Source organism: Taudactylus pleione, unplaced genomic scaffold, assembly GCF_031769625.1.
Source record: "Taudactylus pleione unplaced genomic scaffold, aTauple2 ptg000296l, whole genome shotgun sequence".
NCBI classification, from domain to species: Eukaryota; Metazoa; Chordata; class Amphibia; order Anura; family Myobatrachidae; genus Taudactylus; species Taudactylus pleione.
This window is the reverse complement of record NW_028284698.1, coordinates 16,873,725-16,895,551: the sequence shown is the minus strand read 5'-3', so window position 1 is coordinate 16,895,551 and position 21,827 is coordinate 16,873,725. Positions and strand designations below refer to the sequence as shown.

General features: G+C 40.7%; 1 protein-coding gene across 1 annotated transcript in view; it reads right to left on the bottom strand.

The window, feature by feature from the left end:
- SMARCA1 (SNF2 related chromatin remodeling ATPase 1) overlaps positions 1-21,827 on the bottom strand; it is a 201,705-nt gene that overhangs the window by 30,718 nt on the left and 149,160 nt on the right. Inside the window, exons 19-20 of the mRNA XM_088482874.1 lie at positions 13,071-13,193; positions 4,227-4,359 (exon numbers count right to left, since the gene is read on the bottom strand). Of these exons, the coding sequence (XP_088339000.1) occupies positions 4,227-4,359; positions 13,071-13,193 (256 nt within the window). The remainder of the gene's footprint in view (positions 1-4,226; positions 4,360-13,070; positions 13,194-21,827) is intronic.

Sequence of the window (21,827 nt, the reverse complement as noted above, 5' to 3'; positions counted from 1 at the left end):
CTGGTTTAGCTGTGGGTCACCACCCACAGCATATACGAGCGTGCAGGATGATGGTCGCGATGGTCTTGACCATCGCGACCATCGAAACTGCGAGCAAAAGCCTGCGGTTGAGTTTCTCAACCGCAAGGCCAGGAGTGATTTTGGCTCTATCAGAGCCAAAATCACTCCCACTGACATCACTAGTGATGTCAGTAGGGTTGGCTTCAGACGGTATGCACGCCCCCGACACGCCCACCAAAGGGGGCGTGCTGTCAGTCAACATCGACAGCACGCCCCCTTTGATGAGACACTCCGAGCGAAGGAAAGTCCTTCGCTCGTCGCGTCGTGCGCATGCGCAGTGCAGACCATCGACCCACTTGCGAGTGGACAGCCGCTCGCGAGTGGGTCTGAATGAGGGCCTATATCAGTTAAGTGCAGCCTCTGGGCACACCAGCTAAAATAATACATACAACATTTTAAATGTGAGAGTAGAGAGATTGTATAACCATAGAGAGTAATGGTCTTTACTGTGAAGCAGGCCCCACGGCTGTAGCATTACACCCCAAGAGTCCGGTGCTAGTTGTGGATAATATGGGGACCCCTACTTATTTTGTCCCCTGTATTTGGCTCACCGAGGTGCTGGTTGATAAAAATACAGGGGATTCCTACATCTTTTTACCCCCATATTTTCACAACCAGGACTGGCTCAGAAAAGCCCGGTGCTGGTTGTACTTTTAGGGAGGGACTCCACGTCATTTTTGTTTTTAAATTTTTATAGCTTTTGTAACACAGATGCATGCACAGATCTCACTGATCTGTGCATGCCTTTGTGCAATTTGCACCTTGTAATGAAATTCACATTACAAGGTGCAGGCTTCCCGCAGTTTTAACTCACATGTGAGTCAAAATGGGACCCAATTACTCACACCCTATTAAATTTGCGAGCTGTAGGACAAACTCGCACATTCTAAATGTGCAAGAATGTGCGAGTTTGATTTGCACAAAAACTTGCACCCCATTACTGTACATTTGGCCCTACGGCTCTCCTGACACGCAGAGAGAGGTCATGCTGCCCTGGAGGACACAATGGCTACTTTATGCACGTCCATGAAACTGTTTAAACAGTCTGTCACGCCTACGTTTTTGTAATCACCCCCACCTCCTCGTTGCCACCGCCAAACGCTGCCAATGTGTCACTCAATGTGCGGGTGGTTCATCTGTACGAATGTAATTGCATTGCAATCCCTGCGCGTGGTCAGTACTGCGTTTGCACGTGCACAATATAAAACATTAGTTTGTTGTGCGAAAAGTATTGCTATTGCATCCGTCTCTGAATCAGGCCCCAAGACACAAAGCTGAAGACAAAGTAGCACAATGAAGAAAAAAGTAGCAGGAAAAAGTAGCAAGGTTGAGGATAAAGTACACAGGGCAGGTCCAATATAAGCAACCCTTGCCATGCATCATTATGCTTAATCTACGATTAATTCCTTTGCAACAAAAGACCTAGTATACTACTTGTGAATTAAGACGCAAGATTGAGGAAAAAGTAAAGTGGAGAACAAAGTAGCAAAACTGAGGAAAAAGTACACAGCACGGGAATCGCACCAGGCTTCTTGCCCCATATAGCAGAAAAGAGATAGGTGTGTGATCTGTACAGGAGTTGAGAAGCCTAAAACCTAGAATGCCATAAATGGGTAAATGAATAGGATGCACAGTAGACAGAAGAGCATATATTATGATTATTGACTGAATGCATGAATACAAGTTGCAAGTCAAATACAAATCTATAGCTTATACACACTGTATAATCCAAACCTGTATAATCACCCAACCTTATTCTCACCCTGCCCAAACACTCTGGGCCTGATTCTGAGTTGTAAATAAGTGTGTGTCTGCATCATAGAGCACAGCATCGCATACACATCTCAGCCATTTCTCTGCCGCTGCTAAATGGCCGTTTCTGGGTGGAAACAATGTGAACACACGCAAGAGAAGTTTTGGTGCGAGCGTTGAGGGCATGTAGCCATAGTAATTTACTATTCATGCACATGCAATGTGGGGACCAAATTCAGACGGTTATCCTGCACCTATAGCATGAGCTAGCTGTGAGTGATGATGGCTACTCTCACGTATAGATGAGTACAACTCTGAATGTGTGTATAGTAACATTAGCATTCCGTTCTCAATCTCCATTCAGGTTCTGCAGCTGGAATATTGAGCTGCATTCACATTACATGCAACTTAGAATCAGGCTCCATGTCCCATCTGGTTCCACAGCATGTCACATTTAATATCCACCTTCTATATGCAGTCTTCTTTCAATTCAGAACCCTTGGTCCAATTTCCTTTACAATCCTACTATATAGTCCTTATCAATTTCATCTGTAATCTACTGTAAATGTAATGGCAAATTGTACTGGAAGTTTTGTAAGATTTATTAATAATATAAAATAATTCTTATCTAACCAACCACACATTTATAACTGTAATACTCTTAGAATACATAGGCATATTGAGACATCTGCTCATCTCCTGATGCCTTAAGCTACCCATACACAGTGCGATATGCACCTTGGGACGCGATGGCCGATCCGATGTCTGACATATCGGGCGGTCCCCACACACGGAGCGATCCGCTGCCCGACCACCCGATATGCCGCCCCCTCCCGCACCCACATAGTGCTGCATGGGATTGTACATGGCATCCCTAGATCAAGTGAACATGCAGTAAGATCTGGAGGTGCGATGTACAACCCCACAGGAGCGCGCACTGGACGATATCATGCCCACACACAGTACGATATAGCAGCGATATCGTACCAGTCCATTGGATCGTCTGCTATATCGCACGGTGTATGGGGCCTTTAGACTAGTACCAAAATTGTGACTTTCTGCAGAAATTGCCAGGGAATCACTAGAGGTAAACTGCTGGTGTGACATCCTTTGATAACATTTAATGGATATCTTTGAAAATATATTTGTGGCGATTTTCAGCTGTGATTTTTACTGACACACTGTCAACATGGTCAGCAAAATCACAGACATGAAACATTGTTGGAGAACATCTATTAATTTTCCTCCCGTGATAAACTGGCAGCCGCTTCTAAAAATGCTTTAGCCCAGTAAATAAAATGCTCCTTGTAAATATAGCTCAATAGAAATCATTGGTATCTGGCAATTAACAGCCACACAGAGCACATTCACAGTTGTTAGGCAGCAACTTGTCTAACCTCAAATTGTCCAGGAAAGTGTTAAGCAGCACAACACACGTTTGGACCGCATACCACCTGCAAATCTGATTTGTGCTCTCTCCTAAAAAGGGGAATAGCTAGACCCCAATAAACTAAAGGAGAAACAGAATACAAGGAGGGAGTGCAAATAGATTAATCAATAAACATACATTGATTATACCAGAATAACAAATTGAACCATTAGTAAAAAATCCATTTGCCACTGCGAGAGACAGAACAAACATATGCGCATATGTAAGTATAAAAAGTGCATAAAATATATAGAATACATTTTCTTTGCTTAGATGACTGTGCATGTATCCATGGAGAAGCAATTCTATTAGTAATGCAACATTGTATCATTCTCAAATGGCCTGCTGGCGGGGCCGGACTTCATGTGCCCAGGTTAGGTAACAGTGTGGCAGCCCTGCAGGATGGAGTGCTGTCAGGCCTGCTGGTAAGGTAGCGACTGTTCGTGGCTCCTTGTCTCTAGCGGCGGTATGGAGAATCCGTCTAACTGCGGCAGCAGGGACATATTCTAAGCTTCCTGGCACGTTTCTTGATCTATCGTGCCTGGTCGTTTCATCAGAGCAAATGAGAGGTTGATTGATTAATCTATTTCTGCTCCCTCATATCAAATTAATCAGAAGTCTGCTGGAGCGTCCTAGTCACATTGCGAATTAGACGTATTTTCGGCATTTTCAACTGTATGAAAGGTATCTTGAGGGAAAGGTGGCAGGTGCCTTGCTGTTAGCACCATTAATTCTATTCTGTTTTCTCTCAAAATAAGATGTGTCCTTTAAAAAAATCTCCTTGGGCCTATGCTGCCAAATACAGATATCAGGGTCTAAACTGGTAAGACACTTCTGTGGTGATTATACATATGAAGTATCTGGAGGAAAAATATCATCACATCTAAGAAATCTGATTCCAGCACAATGAATGTAGCTAGTAGTGGTAAAGCTAGAATATAAATGTTTTGAAGAGAATCTAAATTTATTGTAAAGATGAACAAACCTGAGTATTCAATGACCTCTTCCGGTGTCTTTCCTTCTACCTCTCGTGCAATGTTATCAATATCATCACGGCCATATTTCTCATTAGCTTTGATAAACTGGTTGAAGTCTCGTTTGTTCCAATTTGTAAATCCCTATCAACCAAAACAAAGGAAAATGTATAAAACAGATATCTATTTTATATGACTATATTCCAAACAGCTTTCTTGCACATCAAACTCTCATTCACTGGGATGTTCTCATGCAAAACCACATTTAATGGAAGCCCCAGATCAAATACAAGAAATCTCATGCACCAATTGATAATATGCTGAGTTGCAGAGTTGTAATACAGCGCATACAGTATGAGTGCTCCTCTGTATCATTAAGGCTTTGGCTATAAGAGGTGTAACATTTAACTGCAGGATACTATGTCATAAGAACTGTCTGATAATCATATGTGCAAGTAAAGAAAATGCAACAATATGTGACCAGTGGTAACAGAAGAGCAAGCAGAACTCAGACAGATCTCCGGTGATAGTCCTCTATAATAGTGTAGTGAGGTATAGCCATTTCTGCTGAGGTCAGATGTAGCAGGAAGGAGGGGGATAATAAAGTCATGATATTTCAACTTCATAAAGCATATTTGGTATGGTAAAATACAATTGGTAAGGGCTCTATTGTAGCCATAACCTTTATTTAATAAGAATGAATTTCAAATCATATTATTATGATAGGAAAGTAAAAAAATAAAATAAAAGAAGGTTCATTATTCTCATACTTACCAACTTTGCCCCCCCCTTCCTCTGGGAGGGGACAGCCAGGTCAGCACAGTCAAAGGGGCATGGCGGCCGGAAAGGTGGGCTGTGCAGGGGGCATGGTGGCACAGTCATATCATCATGGCCCCGCCCCTGCTATACACCGCAGAGAAGTCAGACACTGTATAGCGGGGGGTACGATAATGCGATTCAGAGCAAATCGTGTCATCTTCCCCCCCCCAGACCACACACTTGTGCTTTGTAAGTGAGGGGCTGCAGGGTGTGCGAGTGGGTGATGGGTCATGCGTGGGGGGGGGTTACAGGTGGAAGGGCGGTGCAGAAGACTTGTCCGTTTTTCCGGTTGGCCGGGAGCACCACACGATTTTCGGGTGTACGTGAGAATTCATGCACATAAAAAGTGAAGGCAATAATCTCTGTACACAGTGGGCCTGACTATGTGTCAGACAGATCTCTGTGCACAGACACAAATGGCAAGTGTTTGCATACAGCACATGCGCAGATACAAACTTATGCATCTTTGTGTATATCCCTCTTATTCCGAATCGCACAGAACTTGGCCGTAACTGACTTTCCATGAAACTGGGCTTGTCGGCATGGCAACAATGTGAGTACATAGAACCGCTCTGATTTGTGATGGTGCTATGTGAGGGTCATGGGCCTGTATCTAAAGCTCGATGCGATTCCAAGTTATGTGTAGGAGGAAGGGAAGCCTGTTACTGTTGGATCTGTTGCACCTAGCAAAGCGCTAGTGTAAGTGCTGATACTAATGATGACGGTTGTGCGAGTGGCGTAAATAAAGTGGGAACGGAGCGGCAGACGCATGGACCCCCTCATTAGCTGAACGGAATCTTGCATTAGCATAAGGTTAGTAAATCTGGCTCCTGCAGCTGCACACAGACACTCTGCATGCGGCTCCAAGCTAGCCCCTGTATCTGTAATACACAACCTTTGTTTGTACATAGTGTGCATTTTCTCTTTTAATACATCTTTGAAACTCACATTTCAATAATTTTTCTTTACCAGTTTGCTGTTTAGTTACATTTTCTGTCAATTAATTAGTATTACAACATAGGAGCACTTTTATCTGTTCTTTTGGGTACACACAAATATTTTATTTTTAGAGCTTTGCAAAAGACGATTTGGACATATAACTTGTTCTAAAATTTTAAGTCAGTTTCTAGAAAAAAACAAAACTTTTTTGTTAGGTATTTTCATGTTGTATCAGATCTGTGCGTGCATTTTAAGAGCTTTTCTTACTACACATTAGCAATTGTACAGCAAAAAAAATATATACATTTGTACCCTGTAAAGATACTGCAAAAACCATTATCTTTATTATTCTCCATAATGTACAGGTACTTTTCTCCTAAGTCTTCTGTAAGATTAGGGTGAATTGTTCATCTGAAAATTGAAGTGAAATTATAAAGGAAGTGCATCTTTAATAAGATACAATTTTGAACTATGATTGTCTTCAATCAGCAAATGCAGTTTCTGTTTTTATGTTTTCAAGTTAAGAAAATGAACATAAAGAAGACTGGTCCCAATCTTAGGAGTACTGCAAGCTTTTGAACATCTCTATACAGATGTGTCATCATACACTAATGCTGCAGTAACGCCATACAGCCATTATTGGTGCACCAGAGCGTCTTTTTGCGTCTTTTTCGCCTCAATGTGCAATGTGTTGCCTCTAAGGCGCACCTGGATACGGCAATGATTCATTTGATATGCGATGTGATATATCTGTATATGAAGTGCTACGATGCAGTGGTCGCAGCTTTTGTCCACGCCAAGCTCCATTGTGCTTCATTTACAGACTCAGTTGCACGCAGATGTACAAGTGTTGCATATCACATTAACCAGTGCAGTCTGCTGATGCGTCTTAGTCACACTCCACTAAGACGTATTTTCGGCACAAGCAGAGTCACACGGGACCTGGTGGCTCACTCACGCAAGGCATCTCGTGCCGCATGGCATATTGAGGCTAGGTGTATGAGGACACATCTGTATGGTGACAAATAGAATAGTGCTGTATGTTGGGTGTGTTATACACTATTTGGTATCAGTCTGTAAGGATGACAAACTAAAAAGTGAATTATATATGCACAGCATCATTTATTTCTCTAGCTTTTACGCTATTCTTACATTAGGGACTGCTAAGTGCCACTTCTCATTTTATGTGCTGGGTATAATTCACAACAGGGGCATTTTGTAGGAGCCCCTAAAGGGGTACGTCTCTCACATCCAGAGGGGGGTTTACTTTCTGGATGCATCTCGCCTTTATGCATCTATGCATTTCCCTTTACCTATCTTCTATTAAAGTTCTCTTCCATTCCCCTGTTTGTATTATTCTCCCTTGCCCTTATATGTTATGCCACACTATATTATGGATCCCTTTGCTTCCACTGTTTATATATGCTATCTCTTATTGTGATTGTTTTACCTATATCAACTAGGGATGTGCAGGCTCGGATAGGTTCGAGTTTGCACGTGGAGTTCGGATTTTTCCCTCCAAAAAAACGGAACTCAGAACGAGGCAAAACGTCATCTTACATGGACGAACATCATCATTCCTGGACAAAAGACCAGGAATGATGATGTTCGTCCATGTAAGATGACGTTTTGCCTCGTTCTGAGTTCCGTTTTTTTGGAGGGAAAAATCCGAACTCCACGTGCAAACTCGAACCTATCCGAGCCTGCACATCCCTAATATCAACCTATTGCTTATACTGCTTGTGTTATGCTCTCTTTCCCCTCTTCTGTTATTTTCCCATTCTCCGCTTATATTATGCTTACCCTCCTATTGCCTGTTTGTATGATCATGGGCAACCTGCTCTGCTGCAAACCCAACCAGCCATGCGCACTATAAGAGCTGACTTTACAAACATATAGTAGGCATGTAAAAAAACATTGCAACCTTAACAGATACTGTAACTGGGAAGGAGGTCCCCTCAGCCTCCAAACCACATGGCACTCGCACCCGATGCGGTTACTGTAGTTCTGCCTCTCAATCTCAGTATATTTACATTTTCTTATGTATAGACTACCATACAGTAAGAAAAATATGTTAAAAGGGCAGGGAGTATATAAAGCTTAAGGAGATAGGTTATATGAACAGAATATATTGACATACTTATTACGTATCTCCTCCAATAAGCTAATGTATAATATCAAAATAATGATTGGAATCGGTAATAAAATCTGTAGTAAAAAAGTCAGAAAGTTGGAGAGACAATACCTAAGAAGACATTACTACATAGTAGTAGTTATCTGCTCCATAAATAATGTATTATACCACTTTCAAACTTACAACCCGGAATTTCCCTGCTCAGACCCGGGTTTTTCACCTCAGCAAAATCCTGGATTTTTGCTTGAGACCCCCCTTTCACACTACACCTGAGACCCGGGAAATTCCCAGACATAAGCAGGGTTTTTCACAGTTTTCACAGTTTTGTCACTTTGCTGGCCCACAATAACGAGATGATGCTATAAATAGAATAAAAGGCAAGACAATTGTCGCTACACAACAATTTTTTTCAAAGTCATGTGGTAAGGGCCAACTTCCAAATTTGTTCTATATGAAAAGAGATTGAATGCTCATGTTAAAAGCATATACAGTATATATATATATATATATATATATATATATATATATTTAGGGATGTGCAGGCTCGGTTCTACTCGGTTCCGTTCGTTTTTTTTTCCCGAATCTTATTGGGTTTCAGCTGTCACGAGTTTTGGATAGCCAATAAGATTCGGTAAAAAAAAACGAACGGAACCGAGTAGAACCGAGCCTGCACATTTATAATATATATATATATATATAAACAGCAGCAGCTGTGGCACTCCTAGCAATAATACCAGAATAGGGCAGCGTTTAAAAGTCAACGTTTCAATGTTTTAATCACATTTTCCTCAGGAAACATTGAAACGTTGACTTTTAAACGCTGTCCTATTCTGGTATTATTGCCTGGAGTGCCACACCTGCTGTTGTTTTTACCCTACATTTGTGGAGGCACCCAGCCAAGTTTGGAGGTGCCGGACACCGGTGTGTTTGCTATATATATATGATATCCGGGTGCCCTCGGTGAGGTCATTCACAATGCCACTTTGAAATATATTTAGAGTTGTTACTCTTAAATCCTGGAGTGCAGCAGCATTATTTTCTGTTTTTATATATACATATATATATATATATATATATATATATATATATACACAGTCAGGTCCATAAATATTGGGATATTGACAGAATTTTCAGATTTTGGCCTCTATTCACCACCACAATAGTTTTGAAATTAAATAAACAAGATGTGCTTTAACTGCAGACTTTCGGATTTAATTTGAGGGTAATTACATCCAAATCAGGTGAAAGGTGTAGGAATTACAACGGTTTCAATATGTGCCTCCCACTTTTTAAGGGGCCAAAAGTAATGGGACTATCAACTCAAAAGCTATTTCATGGACAGGTGTGGGCTATTCCCTCGTTATTTCATTATCAATTAAGCAGGTAAAAGGTCTGGAGTTGATTCTAGGTGTGACATTTGCATTTGGAATCAGTTGATGTCGACTCTCAATATGAGATCCAAAGAGCTCTCACTATCAATGAAGCAAGCCATCATTAGGCTGAAAAATCAAAACAAACCCATCCGAGAGATAGCAAAAACATTAGGCGTGGCCAAATCAACTGTTTGGAACATTCTTAAAAAGAAAGAACGCACTGGAGAGCTCAGCAACACCAAAAGACCCAGAAGACCACGGAAAACAACTGTGGTGGATGACAGAAGAATTATTTCCCTGGTGAAGAAAAACCACTTCACAACAGTTGGCCAAATCAAGAACACTCTCCAGGAGGTAGATGTATATGTGTCAAAGTCAACAATCAAGAGAAGACTTCACAAGAGTGAATATAGAGGGTTCACCACAAGATGTAAACCATTGGTGAGCCACAAAAACAGGAAGACCAGATTAGAGTTTGCCAAACAACATCTAAAAAAGCCATTACAGTTCTGGAACAACATCCTATGGACAGATGAGACAAAGATCAACTTGTACCAGAGTGATGGAAAGAGAAGAGTACGGAGAAGGAAAGGAACTGCTCATGATCCAAAACATACCACCTCATCAGTGAAGCATGGTGGTGGTAGTGTCATGGCGTGGGCATGTATGGCTGCCAATGGAACTGGTTCCCTTGTATTTATTGATGATGTGACTGCTGACAAAAGCAGCAGAATGAATTCTGAAGTGTTTCGGGCAATATTATATGCTCATATTCAGTCAAATGCTTCAGAACTCATTGGACGGTGCTTCACAGTGCAGATTGACAATGACCCAAAGCATACTGCAAAAGCAACCAAAGAGTTTTTTAAGGCTAAAAAGTGGAATGTTATGCAATGGCCAAGTCAATCCCCTGACCTGAATCCGATTGAGTATGCATTTCACTTGATGAAGACAAAACTGAAGGGAAAATGCCCCAAGAACATGCAGGAACTGAAGACACTTGCAGTAGAAGCCTGGCAGAGCATCACCAGGGATGAAAGCCAGCGTCTGGTGATGTCTATGCATTCCAGACTTCAGGCTGTAATTGCCTGCAAAGGATTTGCAACAAAGTATTAAAAAGTGAAAGTTAGATTTAGGATTGTTTAGTTTGTCCCATTACTTTTGGCCCCTTAAAAAGTGGGAGGCACATATAGAAACCGTTGTAATTCCTACACCGTTCACCTGATTTGGATGTATTTACCCTCAAATTAAATCTGAAAGTCTGCAGTTAAAGCACATCTTGTTTGTTTAATTTCAAAGCCATTGTGGTGGTGAATAGAGGCCAAAATATGAAAATTCTGTCAATGTCCCAATATTTATGGACCTGACTGTATATATATATATACTGTCGAAGCCGGATGATTGGCTGAGACCAAATCTTGCAAATTAATATCTGGCGACGCCATTTTGTGTCGCCTCTGACTACGCTATTTTGCGTCCTCAGTACAATACCATTGTGTACGATGCTATATTTGATTATTAGCGTTGTGCATCTGTTTTGCTACCGCATATTGTTGAAAGTCCAATCAAAACCTATACGCACATTAGATAATACATATAAAACATACAAGACGCACAACGCAGTTGCGCTGTACATCAAAGCAGATAAGCACAAAACACATAGACGCACAACGCATGCTAGCAAATTTACACAATAACACCCACACATGCAATCACTTATAACAAGGTTCCCAAGCATTAAGGTTAATATTAGAGGTTTTATTAGCAAATACTTAAGTTGTGAAATGTAATGTATATGATATTTAAGGTACAGAAACTAGTAGACAAGTCATGTTTGGTACCGTTCTAAATCACTGTTTATTTGCAGATCTCCTGTTCTATCGGCAAGGAGATCGCATTATGCGTCTGCAAGTTATGAATCATAGGGAATTAGTGGTTAGAATGTATATCTGTATGTAGTGGCTAGTTTAGACCAGTTCTTCGGCGGGAAAACCACACAAAGCAACGTCTGAGGAACTGGGACATACCCCTTAGTGACGCTGTATGAATTGTCCAATGACCTGCATCGTACCAGAATGTCCAGGAGCAAGAACCAATGGAAATCTGTTAACTAGTTTCTTTGTTCTGTAAGATATATAACCTTGGTACTGTTTATAGTATACAGCCATTCTTCTTGGATGACCACAGGCTTCTGGATTGATGACTGTATACTGGGACCAGTGCACACACGTATGTATTGGCTTGTACTTTTGTATTTACTTGCTTTTTGCGCTAATTGTCTAATTGTCTAGATCACAGCGCATTAAACTTTTCATTGAACAATATAACTTTTTGTGCTTTGGAACCACAATTGGATTGGAAAGCAATTATTTCTTAAGCGACTTGTAGCGCTAAATAGCGACATTTGGGTATAGAGATTGAGTGGTACAATAATATATATATATATATATATATACATATATATATATATATATATATATATATATAAAATCCGCGGGTGGCACTCCCAGTAAAATAAATGATGTAGCAGGTGCCCTCCTTTCAGAAAGACAACCAAGTTGTCTTCCCATGTAGAATCCCCATAGGCGGCACTCCGCGTAAATATAAGACAACAAACAGGACTGTGATCAAGTCATACACCGACGATTCGGGGTCCTTTATTGCCCCGTTTTCAAGGTAACCTTGAAAACGGGGCAATAAAGGACCCCGAAACGTCGGTGTATGTATATATATACCCACTGGCAATGTTCTCCTGTGCACTGTCCCCACTAGCACCGTTTTCCTCCACGTGTGGCCTTGTGTGCTCTCCGGCTGCCGCTGATAATGTCATCAGCATGCCGCAGGTAGCCCTAGCTGGCCAATGGGAAGCTTCTAGGTGCAGCCCGGGAGTAAAATCCCGGGTTGCATCATCATTCAGACTTGAGCAGGGTTGTCTTCCCGGGATTTAAGTCTCAGGAAATACTCTGGTCAATTGCAGAGGAGAGACATACGCGAGACCTGGGAATTTTGGCTGAGGTATTAGAGATTATTCCCACACTGCATCCATAAACTTAACTTCTATTTGGGCTCTTTCACAAGCAGTAGTAGCAGACAAAATACTGTATCATGCTTTCAGTTTACAAAATGAATAGTATGTCATGTGAATGAACTTACGGGATATAATTTTAATTCTTGGAGGAGTTCTTTTTTTTAACATCTGCCTCCTTCTAATTAGCACAACAGTAGTGGTCCAGTGTCCAACAACTATCACATTAATAAGACACTTATACCTGGCACTTAATCAAGTCATTCTCCACATGGCAGAAGCAGGTGTATTTTGAATTTGTAGTGCTGCTGGGATCTCAGTGCTTTCTTCTGTTGAGAGCATTAAGTGGATACAGTAGCAGCTGTAGAGCCTCCAACCAAAAGGTATCAGTACTTAAACGGGCAAGTGGATTGCCTCTCTGGCCAAATAGGTAGCAGAATATTCCTGGATGTTGTTATTTTATTGCTCAAACTTCAGCTATGCGGTTTACTATTTAGCACATGTGACAATTATAGTATCAGTGAATGTACATGCAGTGACTAGAAAGGAAATATTTTCTATGTACCTGGGTTAAAAGTGTCTCCTTTTCTTCTGACTCTGATGCACCAAGTGACTCAGACTCATCAATCTTCCTTTGTTCTTCTTTTTGTACCTGAGACGCGTTTGAGAGGTCTGAATTCCTAGGGACCTGAAATCAGAAGTCAGAATGAGAATTGGCTGCGGAGGAACGATGTTATTATACATTCACACTCATATCAATCTTACTTTACAGCACACACTACAGAAATTGAGCAAGGTAAAGCTGATAAAAGAATTGATGGAGTTTTCCATGCAGCATTTGTCAGACTAACTCTGCAGCTAAGCTAATAACCCTACATTTAGAATAAAAACATTTTAGAACTGTTTTTATTCTAGAACAAGTAGTATAAAAAAATTTTGTACTAAGGCAGTGCAGGCAAACTGTTTGTACTAAAGCTGTGCAGGCAAAAACATTTATAACATAACATCAATTTATGTTCTAATATTATCCCACCCTGATCCAATTATTGACACACACAAAGAGAAAATATTATAGCCCCTCTTTTGTGCAATGGTGGGTAAAGCAAATGCAGAATATAAATAGATGCTTTATTTTACCAATTTGACCCTCAAAAAAGTACACAAAGTTAGACTTAACCTTTCATTATATATATATATATATATATATATATATATATATATATATACATACATACATAAACACACATACACATATATATATATATAAAACGAAAAGTGGCTAGCACTCCACATACACCTTAAACCTGCCCAGGTGCCATCAGAAGTATGAAAATACTTAATATATAAAGGGCAATACTGCGGCACTCACGGGTCTTGTAATGCAAGAATGACTCCAACTCAGGGAACGTTCGTTCAACGTTTCAGTCTTTTGGACTTTTATCAAGAACTCAATTTGAAAAGTGAAACAACACATACCTTTATAGCAACATATCGTTAGCTGCAGACCAGTCCTGCTTCCGCCCTCCGGCCGGCACCGTCCCGCAGATGACGTCATCCAATCATGTCTCCGGCCACCCGGCATGCATGATGATATCACACGCCGCCGGACCGCCGCGCTCATGGTCGACATCACCAGACCGGGTCTAAGGCACACCCACAGGTGGCGGAAGTGCATGATACTAAGCCAGTATACAACATTGTACCTATAATAAAACAGAATAGCACAATGGTTTATATGAGGACATGATCCGCGATGGTATAGTCAGACACTACATGTCTAAAGGGTAGAACATACAGTGAACAATAAACAAGACAATAAAAATAATAATAAAAAATAATAAATAAAATAAGTGCAGAGTGCGTTGCTAGGCAACGAAAATAAACTCAAGAAGGATAGACAATGACTGCATACATATCGTGACCACAATAACAATGTGTACACATACACCTAAAATAAAACAGATGTGCAAAAAAACAAATGATGGTGATACACCTGAACATATAAGCAGAGAAGAATAACGAAAAATGTAAAAAGGGTCAAAATGACTACATGAGATGGTGGGACATGAACTGTAAGAACTAAGGAGGTGAACCCCCCGAAGAAAAATATAAGGAAGAATCAAATTGTGGATCGCCTAGCAAAATAGGGACAATCTCTCAAATGAACTAGACAGTACAAAGGCAATGTGGTAACAGCACAATCCGCAATAAACTATGGTCCAAGGTTACGGAAGCAATCATTGAAAAAGTACCACTGTGCCTGAAGGATGTGATATGGTTAACTTACAACACCTGGAATTCTAAGGTGGTCTCCCATCCTTATACTAGCCAGGCCAACAATGTATTGTTTCCGAGATCAGATGAAAATCGGGCACATCCATTGCTGTATGATAGTAAGTATATAGAAAACTTAGTAACACCAGAGGCCCGGTAATCCCACTCGAGCATTCCGATAACCTAATTGTTAAATCAGACTGTGTCAGAGGAAATAGATACAAGATGCCGAAACCGAAGGAATCAGTAGTTGGAAGAAAAACCAAGCATCCGCCAATGAAGGTAAGGGGAACAGGGATAAAAATCAGTGAAAGTGTACATAGACTTGAGTAAGCTAAATATCAATGCAAACACAATAACAGAACAGCACCGTAATAGTTCAATGTATAGATCAACATCGTGGCGGTCCACCTGCAAAACATATTCACAGAAAACAGGCAAAAGATAACGTTTCATTAAGATCGAAAGGGGAGACAGAATTCATCCTGTGTATCCACCGTGCCTCAAGTTGAAGGAGTCGCTTATCCCTATCCCCTCCTCTCTTGGAGATGGGAACATGATCGATTGCTTTGTAAGACAGGGTGGCTAGCGAATGTCTATGTTCACTGTAATGTCTGGCCATTGGCTGATCAATGTCTTTGCCATCCAATGCCTGCCGAATGGCTGTTCTATGTTGGGCCATCCTCACTCTTAGAGTGCACGAAGTCTTCCCCACGTATACAAGTCCACAGGGGCATCTGATGATATAGATGATAAATTTGCTGGTACACGTAAGAACATGTCTGATAGGTATGAGCTTGCCTGAGTGTTGGTGTACCACATCTGGTCCTACTTCAAGGTATCTGCAAGTTGTGCACTCTGTGCACCGGTAGCATCCTGGTTTCTTAGTAAGAAAGTGTTCACTGGAATTAGAAGAGTATTTAGAAACATTGTTGTGCACCAACCAGTCTTTAAGGTTCTTGCCTCTTTTATACCCAATCATCACCTTGGTGTTCTTAAGTGCTGGAAGGCTGGAATCAGTATTCACAATAGGCCAAAGCTTTTTGGTGGTTGTTTTCACAAAACCGCTTCCGCTATTGAAGTGGTTAATAAACAAAATTGGTTTATTGGTCTTAAATCCAGGGGTGTCATTATGTTCGCTGACAATTGTCTGTGATAAAGCTTTTACTTTTGCAGTTTGTAAATCTTTCCAGTTGTACCCCCTGTTGAACAATTTCAACATCATCTTATTAATGTCATCCTCTGCTTTTCTAGAGTCATTGGTTATTATTTTGATACGCAAAAACTGTGAATAAGGTAGGCTCTTGATCAGGGAGATAGGATGTTGACTCTGTGCATGGAGTAATGTATTGCAGTCAGTAGGCTTGATATATAGTGTGGTTTCAAATGAGGACCCAGTCCAGGCAATATTGACATCTAGAAAGTGTACCTTTTCATGACTACAGTCAAAGGTAAACTTGATGTGGTCATGTGCTGAATTGATGTTGTTCATAATGGTGATAAATTCATCCTGTGTTGCAGACCAAATAACCAAAATATCGTCTATATACTGCGTGAAAAATAAAAGATGCTGATTACAGTTATCTAAAAATAAGTTTTTTTCAACAGAAAACATGTATGTATTAGCGAAGGAGGGTGCCCCCTCATCTGTAGAAAAAAATAATTGTCGAACAAAAAATAATTGCGCGTCAGTGTTTTTTCCAAGAGTTGGATATATAGGTCAATAGGTGGTCCATCATAGTCTACATGATACCGGAGAAGTCATGCATACACCGTAAACCTTCTTTGTGAGGGATGCTGGTATAAAGTGATACCACATCAATGGTACACAATAAAAGTTTCGTAGGTAGATTTTGTAATCCATGAAGTTTATCCAAAAGGGCATTAGTATCTTTTAAGAAAGTAGGTTCCTTCATGGTAAGTGGTTGTATATAAAAGTCCAAAAATTTAGATACTACACTGTATAAGGAACCTCTAGCCAATATGATCGGACGGCCTGGTGGAGATTGCAAAGACTTGTGAATTTTGGGTAACATATATATTTGAGGAACTACCGGGTGGCTTGTTGCTAATTGTTTGACTATATTGGTATCCAGGGATTTATCAGACAAGGCTTTTTGTAGAATGTTGTCGAGCTCTTCCTTGTACAGAGCAGTGGGGTCATGATCCAGTCTGGTGTATACCACAGAGTCACTTAACTGTTTATAAATTTAATCTTTATAATAGCCAATGTCTTGGATTACCAAGGCTCCCCCCTTGTCAGCTGCTCTGATGATAATAGTGGGATCTTTACTTAATTGTTTCAGGGCTGTAAATTCAGCCCTGGAAAGATTATGGTGCATTCGGGATTGGTTTTTGTAATGGGAGGTGACATCATAATCTAGTAACCGGGTGAAACTTTTAATAGAGGCATTGTATGATTGAGGCTTAAATGTGGATTTTTTCTGTAGAGGGCCTTTATGGTGTGACATACTGTCACTATCAGATAAAGGAAAAAATTCTCTAAGTTTTAAATTGCGGTTAAAGCGCCATAAATCCTGCTTCCAATGGAAGCTATCAAAGGGACAGGAGGGAATGAAAGTCAGGCCTTTATTAAGGACGGTCCTTTCTAAATCCGTAATCGGCCTGTTAGATAAATTAATAATCAGGTCTTCTTTTTGTATAGTTTCTTTCCTCCTTTCCCTCTCCCCTTGCCCTCCACGTCGCGTGCGGGCCCTCGTTCTTTTTGTGCACGCGTGGAAACGCTTAAAGGGGGTTTTTGTGTCAGGGGGGTAGGTGTGTAATCTTGGTCACTCTGGGACGAATTTGCCCCTGCTGATTCGTCTGTGTCAAAAGTGGGTCTAAATCTCCTAAATCTGGATCTCTGGAACTGGGTGGCAGACGTTCTGCCTGTTGCCCAGGAGTACATTCTTTGTTCCTGATAATCCATGTTCACTTTTTGCAATTTATCCTTTTTAAATTTAATTAGTGCTTTTTTGTACTCATCTATTTGTGTGTTGAGTTTGGTTAACCCGATGTATCATTAATCAAGGATGTTTGATGTAATTCCTCAAAGTCCTTAATTCTTTCTCTTAAACCAACAAGCTCTTTCCCTGATTCCTCTATTACAAGTAATATTAAATCTAGAGAACATTTATTGAGTACTGCGACCAAGCGTCTGCAGAACTCCACATTGTTTCTACCTATTGTGGGCACATTTTTAATGTGAAAGCCTCTAGGGATCTTTCTTTCCTTATGGTAGTCACTGAGCGTTACTCCATGAAGGTAGTAGTCGATCTCTTTTTTCTTAAGTTTTAACAAAGTCTGGTACAATTCTTGAACAGAATCTACACCTGTTGCTTCTAACAATGTATCTTTAAAATACAGATTCTCTGAGTCTGTTCTCTAGATTTGTTGGTTTGAGAACCCATGGCACAGGGGGTGTGCCATGGGTTCTCACGTGGCACCCTCCTTCGCTAATACATACATGTTTTCTGTTGAAAAAAACTTATTTTTGGATAACTGTAATTTCAATCAGCATCTTTTATTTTTCACGCGGTATATAGATGATATTTTGGTTATTTGGTCTGGAACACAGGATGAATTTATCACCATTATGAACAACATCAATTCAGCATCAAGTTTACCTTTGACTGTAGTCATGAAAAGGTACACTTTCTAGATGTCAATATTGCCTGGACTGGGTCCTCATTTGAAACCACACTATATAGCAAGCCTACTGACTGCAATACATTACTCCTTGCACAGAGTCAACATCCTATCTCCCTGAGCAAGAGCCTACCTTATTCACAGTTTTTGCGTATCAAAAGAATAACCAATGACTGGAAAAGCAGAGGATGACATTACAACTGGAAAGATTTACAAACTGCAAAAGTAAAAGCTTTATCACAGACAATTGTCAGCGAACATAATGACACCCCTGGATTTAAGACCAATAAACCAATTTTGTTTATTAACCACTTCAATAGCGGAAGCGGTTTTGTGAAAACAACCACCAAAAAGCTTTGGCCTATTGTGAATCCTGATTCCAGCCTTCCAGCGCTTAAGAACACCAAGGTGATGATTGGGTATAAAAGAGGCAAGAACCTTAAAGACTGGTTGGTGCACAACAATGTTTCTAAATACTCTTCTAATTCCAGTGACAACTAAGAAACCAGGATGCTACCGGTGCACAGGGTGCACAACTTGCAGATACCTTGCAGTAGGACCAGATGTGGTACACCCACACTCAGGCAAGCGCATACCTATCAGACATGTTCTTACGTGTACCAGCAAATTTATCATCTATATCATCAGATGCCCCTGTGGACTTGTATACGTGGGGAAGACTTCGTGTACTCTAAGAGTGAGGATGGCCCAACATAGAACAGCCATTCGGCAGGCATTGGATGGCAAAGACATTGATCAGCCAGTGGCCAGACATTACAGTGAACATAGACATTCGCTAGCCACCCTGTCTTACAAAGCAATCGATCATGTTTCCATCTCCAAGAGAGGAGAGGATAGGGATAAGCGACTCCTTCAACTTGAGGCACGGTGGATACACAGGATGAATTCTGTCTCCCCTTTAGATCTTAATGAAACGTTATATTTTGCCTGTTTTCTGTGAATATGTTTTGCAGGTGGACCGCCATGATGTTGATCTATACATTGAACTATTACGGTGCTGTTCTGATATTGTGTTTACATTGACATTTAGCTTACTCAAGTCTATGTACACTTTCACTGATTTTTATCCCTGTTCCCCTTACCTTCATTGGTGGATGCTTGGTTTTTCTTCCAACTACTGATTCCTTCGGTTTCGGTATCTTGTATCTATTTCCTCAGACACAGTCTGATTTAACAATTAGGTTATCGGAATGCTCGAGTGGGATTACCGGGCCTCTGGTGTTACTAGGATTTCTATATACTTACTATCATACAGCAATGGATGTGCCCGATTTTCGTCTGATCTCGGAAGCAATACATTGTTGGCCTGGCTAGTATAAGGATGGGAGACCACCTTAGAATTCCAGGTGTTGTAAGTTAACCATATCACATTCTTCAGGCACAGTGGTACTTTTTCAACGATTGCTTCCGTAACCTTGGACCATAGTTTATTGCGGATTGTGCTGTTACATTGCCTTTCTACTGTCTAGTTCATTTGAGAGATTGTCCCTATTTTGCTAGGCGATCCACAATTTGATTACTCCTTATATTTTTCTTGGGGGGTTCACCTCCTTAGTTCTTACAGTTCATGTCACACCATCTCATGTAGTCATTTTGACCCTTTTTACATTTTTTGTTATTCTTCTCTGCTTATACATTTGTTTTATTTTAGGTGTATGTGTACACATTGTTATTGTGATCACCATATGTATGTCGTCATTGTCTATCCTTCTTGAGTTTATTTTCGTTGCCTAGCAATGCACTCTGCACTTATTTTTTTTATTATTTTTATTGTCTTGTTTATTGTTCACTGTATGTTCTACCCTTTAGACATGCAGTGTCTGACTATACCATCGCGGATCATGTCCTCATATAAACCATTGTGCTATTCTGTTTTATTGCAGGTATAATGTTGTATACTGGCTTAGGATCATGCACTTCCGCCACCTGTGTGTGTGCCTTAGACCCGGTCAGGTGATGTCGACCATGAGCGCGGCGGTCCGGCGGCGTGTGATGTCATCACGCATGCCGGGTGGCCCGAGACACGATTGGATGACGTCATCTGCGGGGCGGTGCCGGCCGGAGGGCGGAAGCAGGACTGGTCTGCAGCTAACGCTATGTTGCTATAAAGGTATGTGTTGTTTCACTTTTCAAATTCATATATATATATATATATATATATATATATATATATATATATATACAGTCAGGTCCATAAATATTGGGACATTGACAGAATTTTCATATTTTGTCCTCTATTCACCACCGCAATAGCTTTGAAATGAAACAAACAAGATGTGATTTAACTACAGACTTTCAGATTTAATTTGAGGGTAATTACATCCAAATCAGGTGAACGGTGTAGGAATTACAACGGTTTCTATATGTGCCTCCCACTTTTTAAGGGGCCAAAAGTAATGGGACAAACTAAACAATCCTAAATCTAACTTTCACTTTTTAATACTTTGTTGCAAATCCTTTGCAGGCAATTACAGCCTGAAGTCTGGAATGCATAGACATCACCAGACGCTGGGTTTCATCCCTGGTGATGCTCTGCCAAGCCTCTACTGCAAATGTCTTCAGTTCCTGCTTGTTCTTGGGGCATTTTCCCTTCAGTATTGTCTTCATCAAGTGAAATGCATGCTCAATTGGATTCAGGTCAGGGGATTGACTTGGCCATTGCATAACATTCCACTTTTTGGCCTTAAAAACTCTTTGGTTGCTTTTGCAGTATGCTTCGGGTCATTGTCCATCTGCACTGTGAAGCGCTGTCCAATGAGTTCTGAAGCATTTGACTGAATATGAGCATATAATATTGCCCGAAACACTTCAGAATTCATTCTGCTGCTTTTGTCAGCAGTCACATCATCAATAAATACAATGGAGCCAGTTCCATTGGCAGCCATACATGCCTACGCCATGACACTACCACCACCATGCTTCACTGATGAGTTTTGGATCATGTGCAGTTCCTTTCCATCTCTTCTCTTCACATCAATCTGGTGCAAGTTGATCTTTGTCTCATCTGTCCATAGGATGTTGTTCCAGAACTGTAATGGCTTTTTTAGATGTTGTTTGGCAAACTCTAATCTGGTCTTCCTATTTTTGTAACTCACCAATGGTTTGCATCTTGTGGTGAACCCTCTATATTCACTCTTGTGAAGTCTTCTCTTGATTGTTGACTTTGATACATATACATCTACCTCCTGGAGAGTGTTCTTGATTTGGCCAACTGTTGTGAAGGGGTTTTCCTTCACCAGGGAAATAATTATTTTGTCATCCACCACAGTTGTTTTCCGTGGTCTTCCGGGTCTTTTGGTGTTGCTGAGCTCTCCGGTTCGTTCTTTCTTTTTAAGAATGTTCCAAACAGTTGATTTGGCCACACCTAATGTTTTTGCTA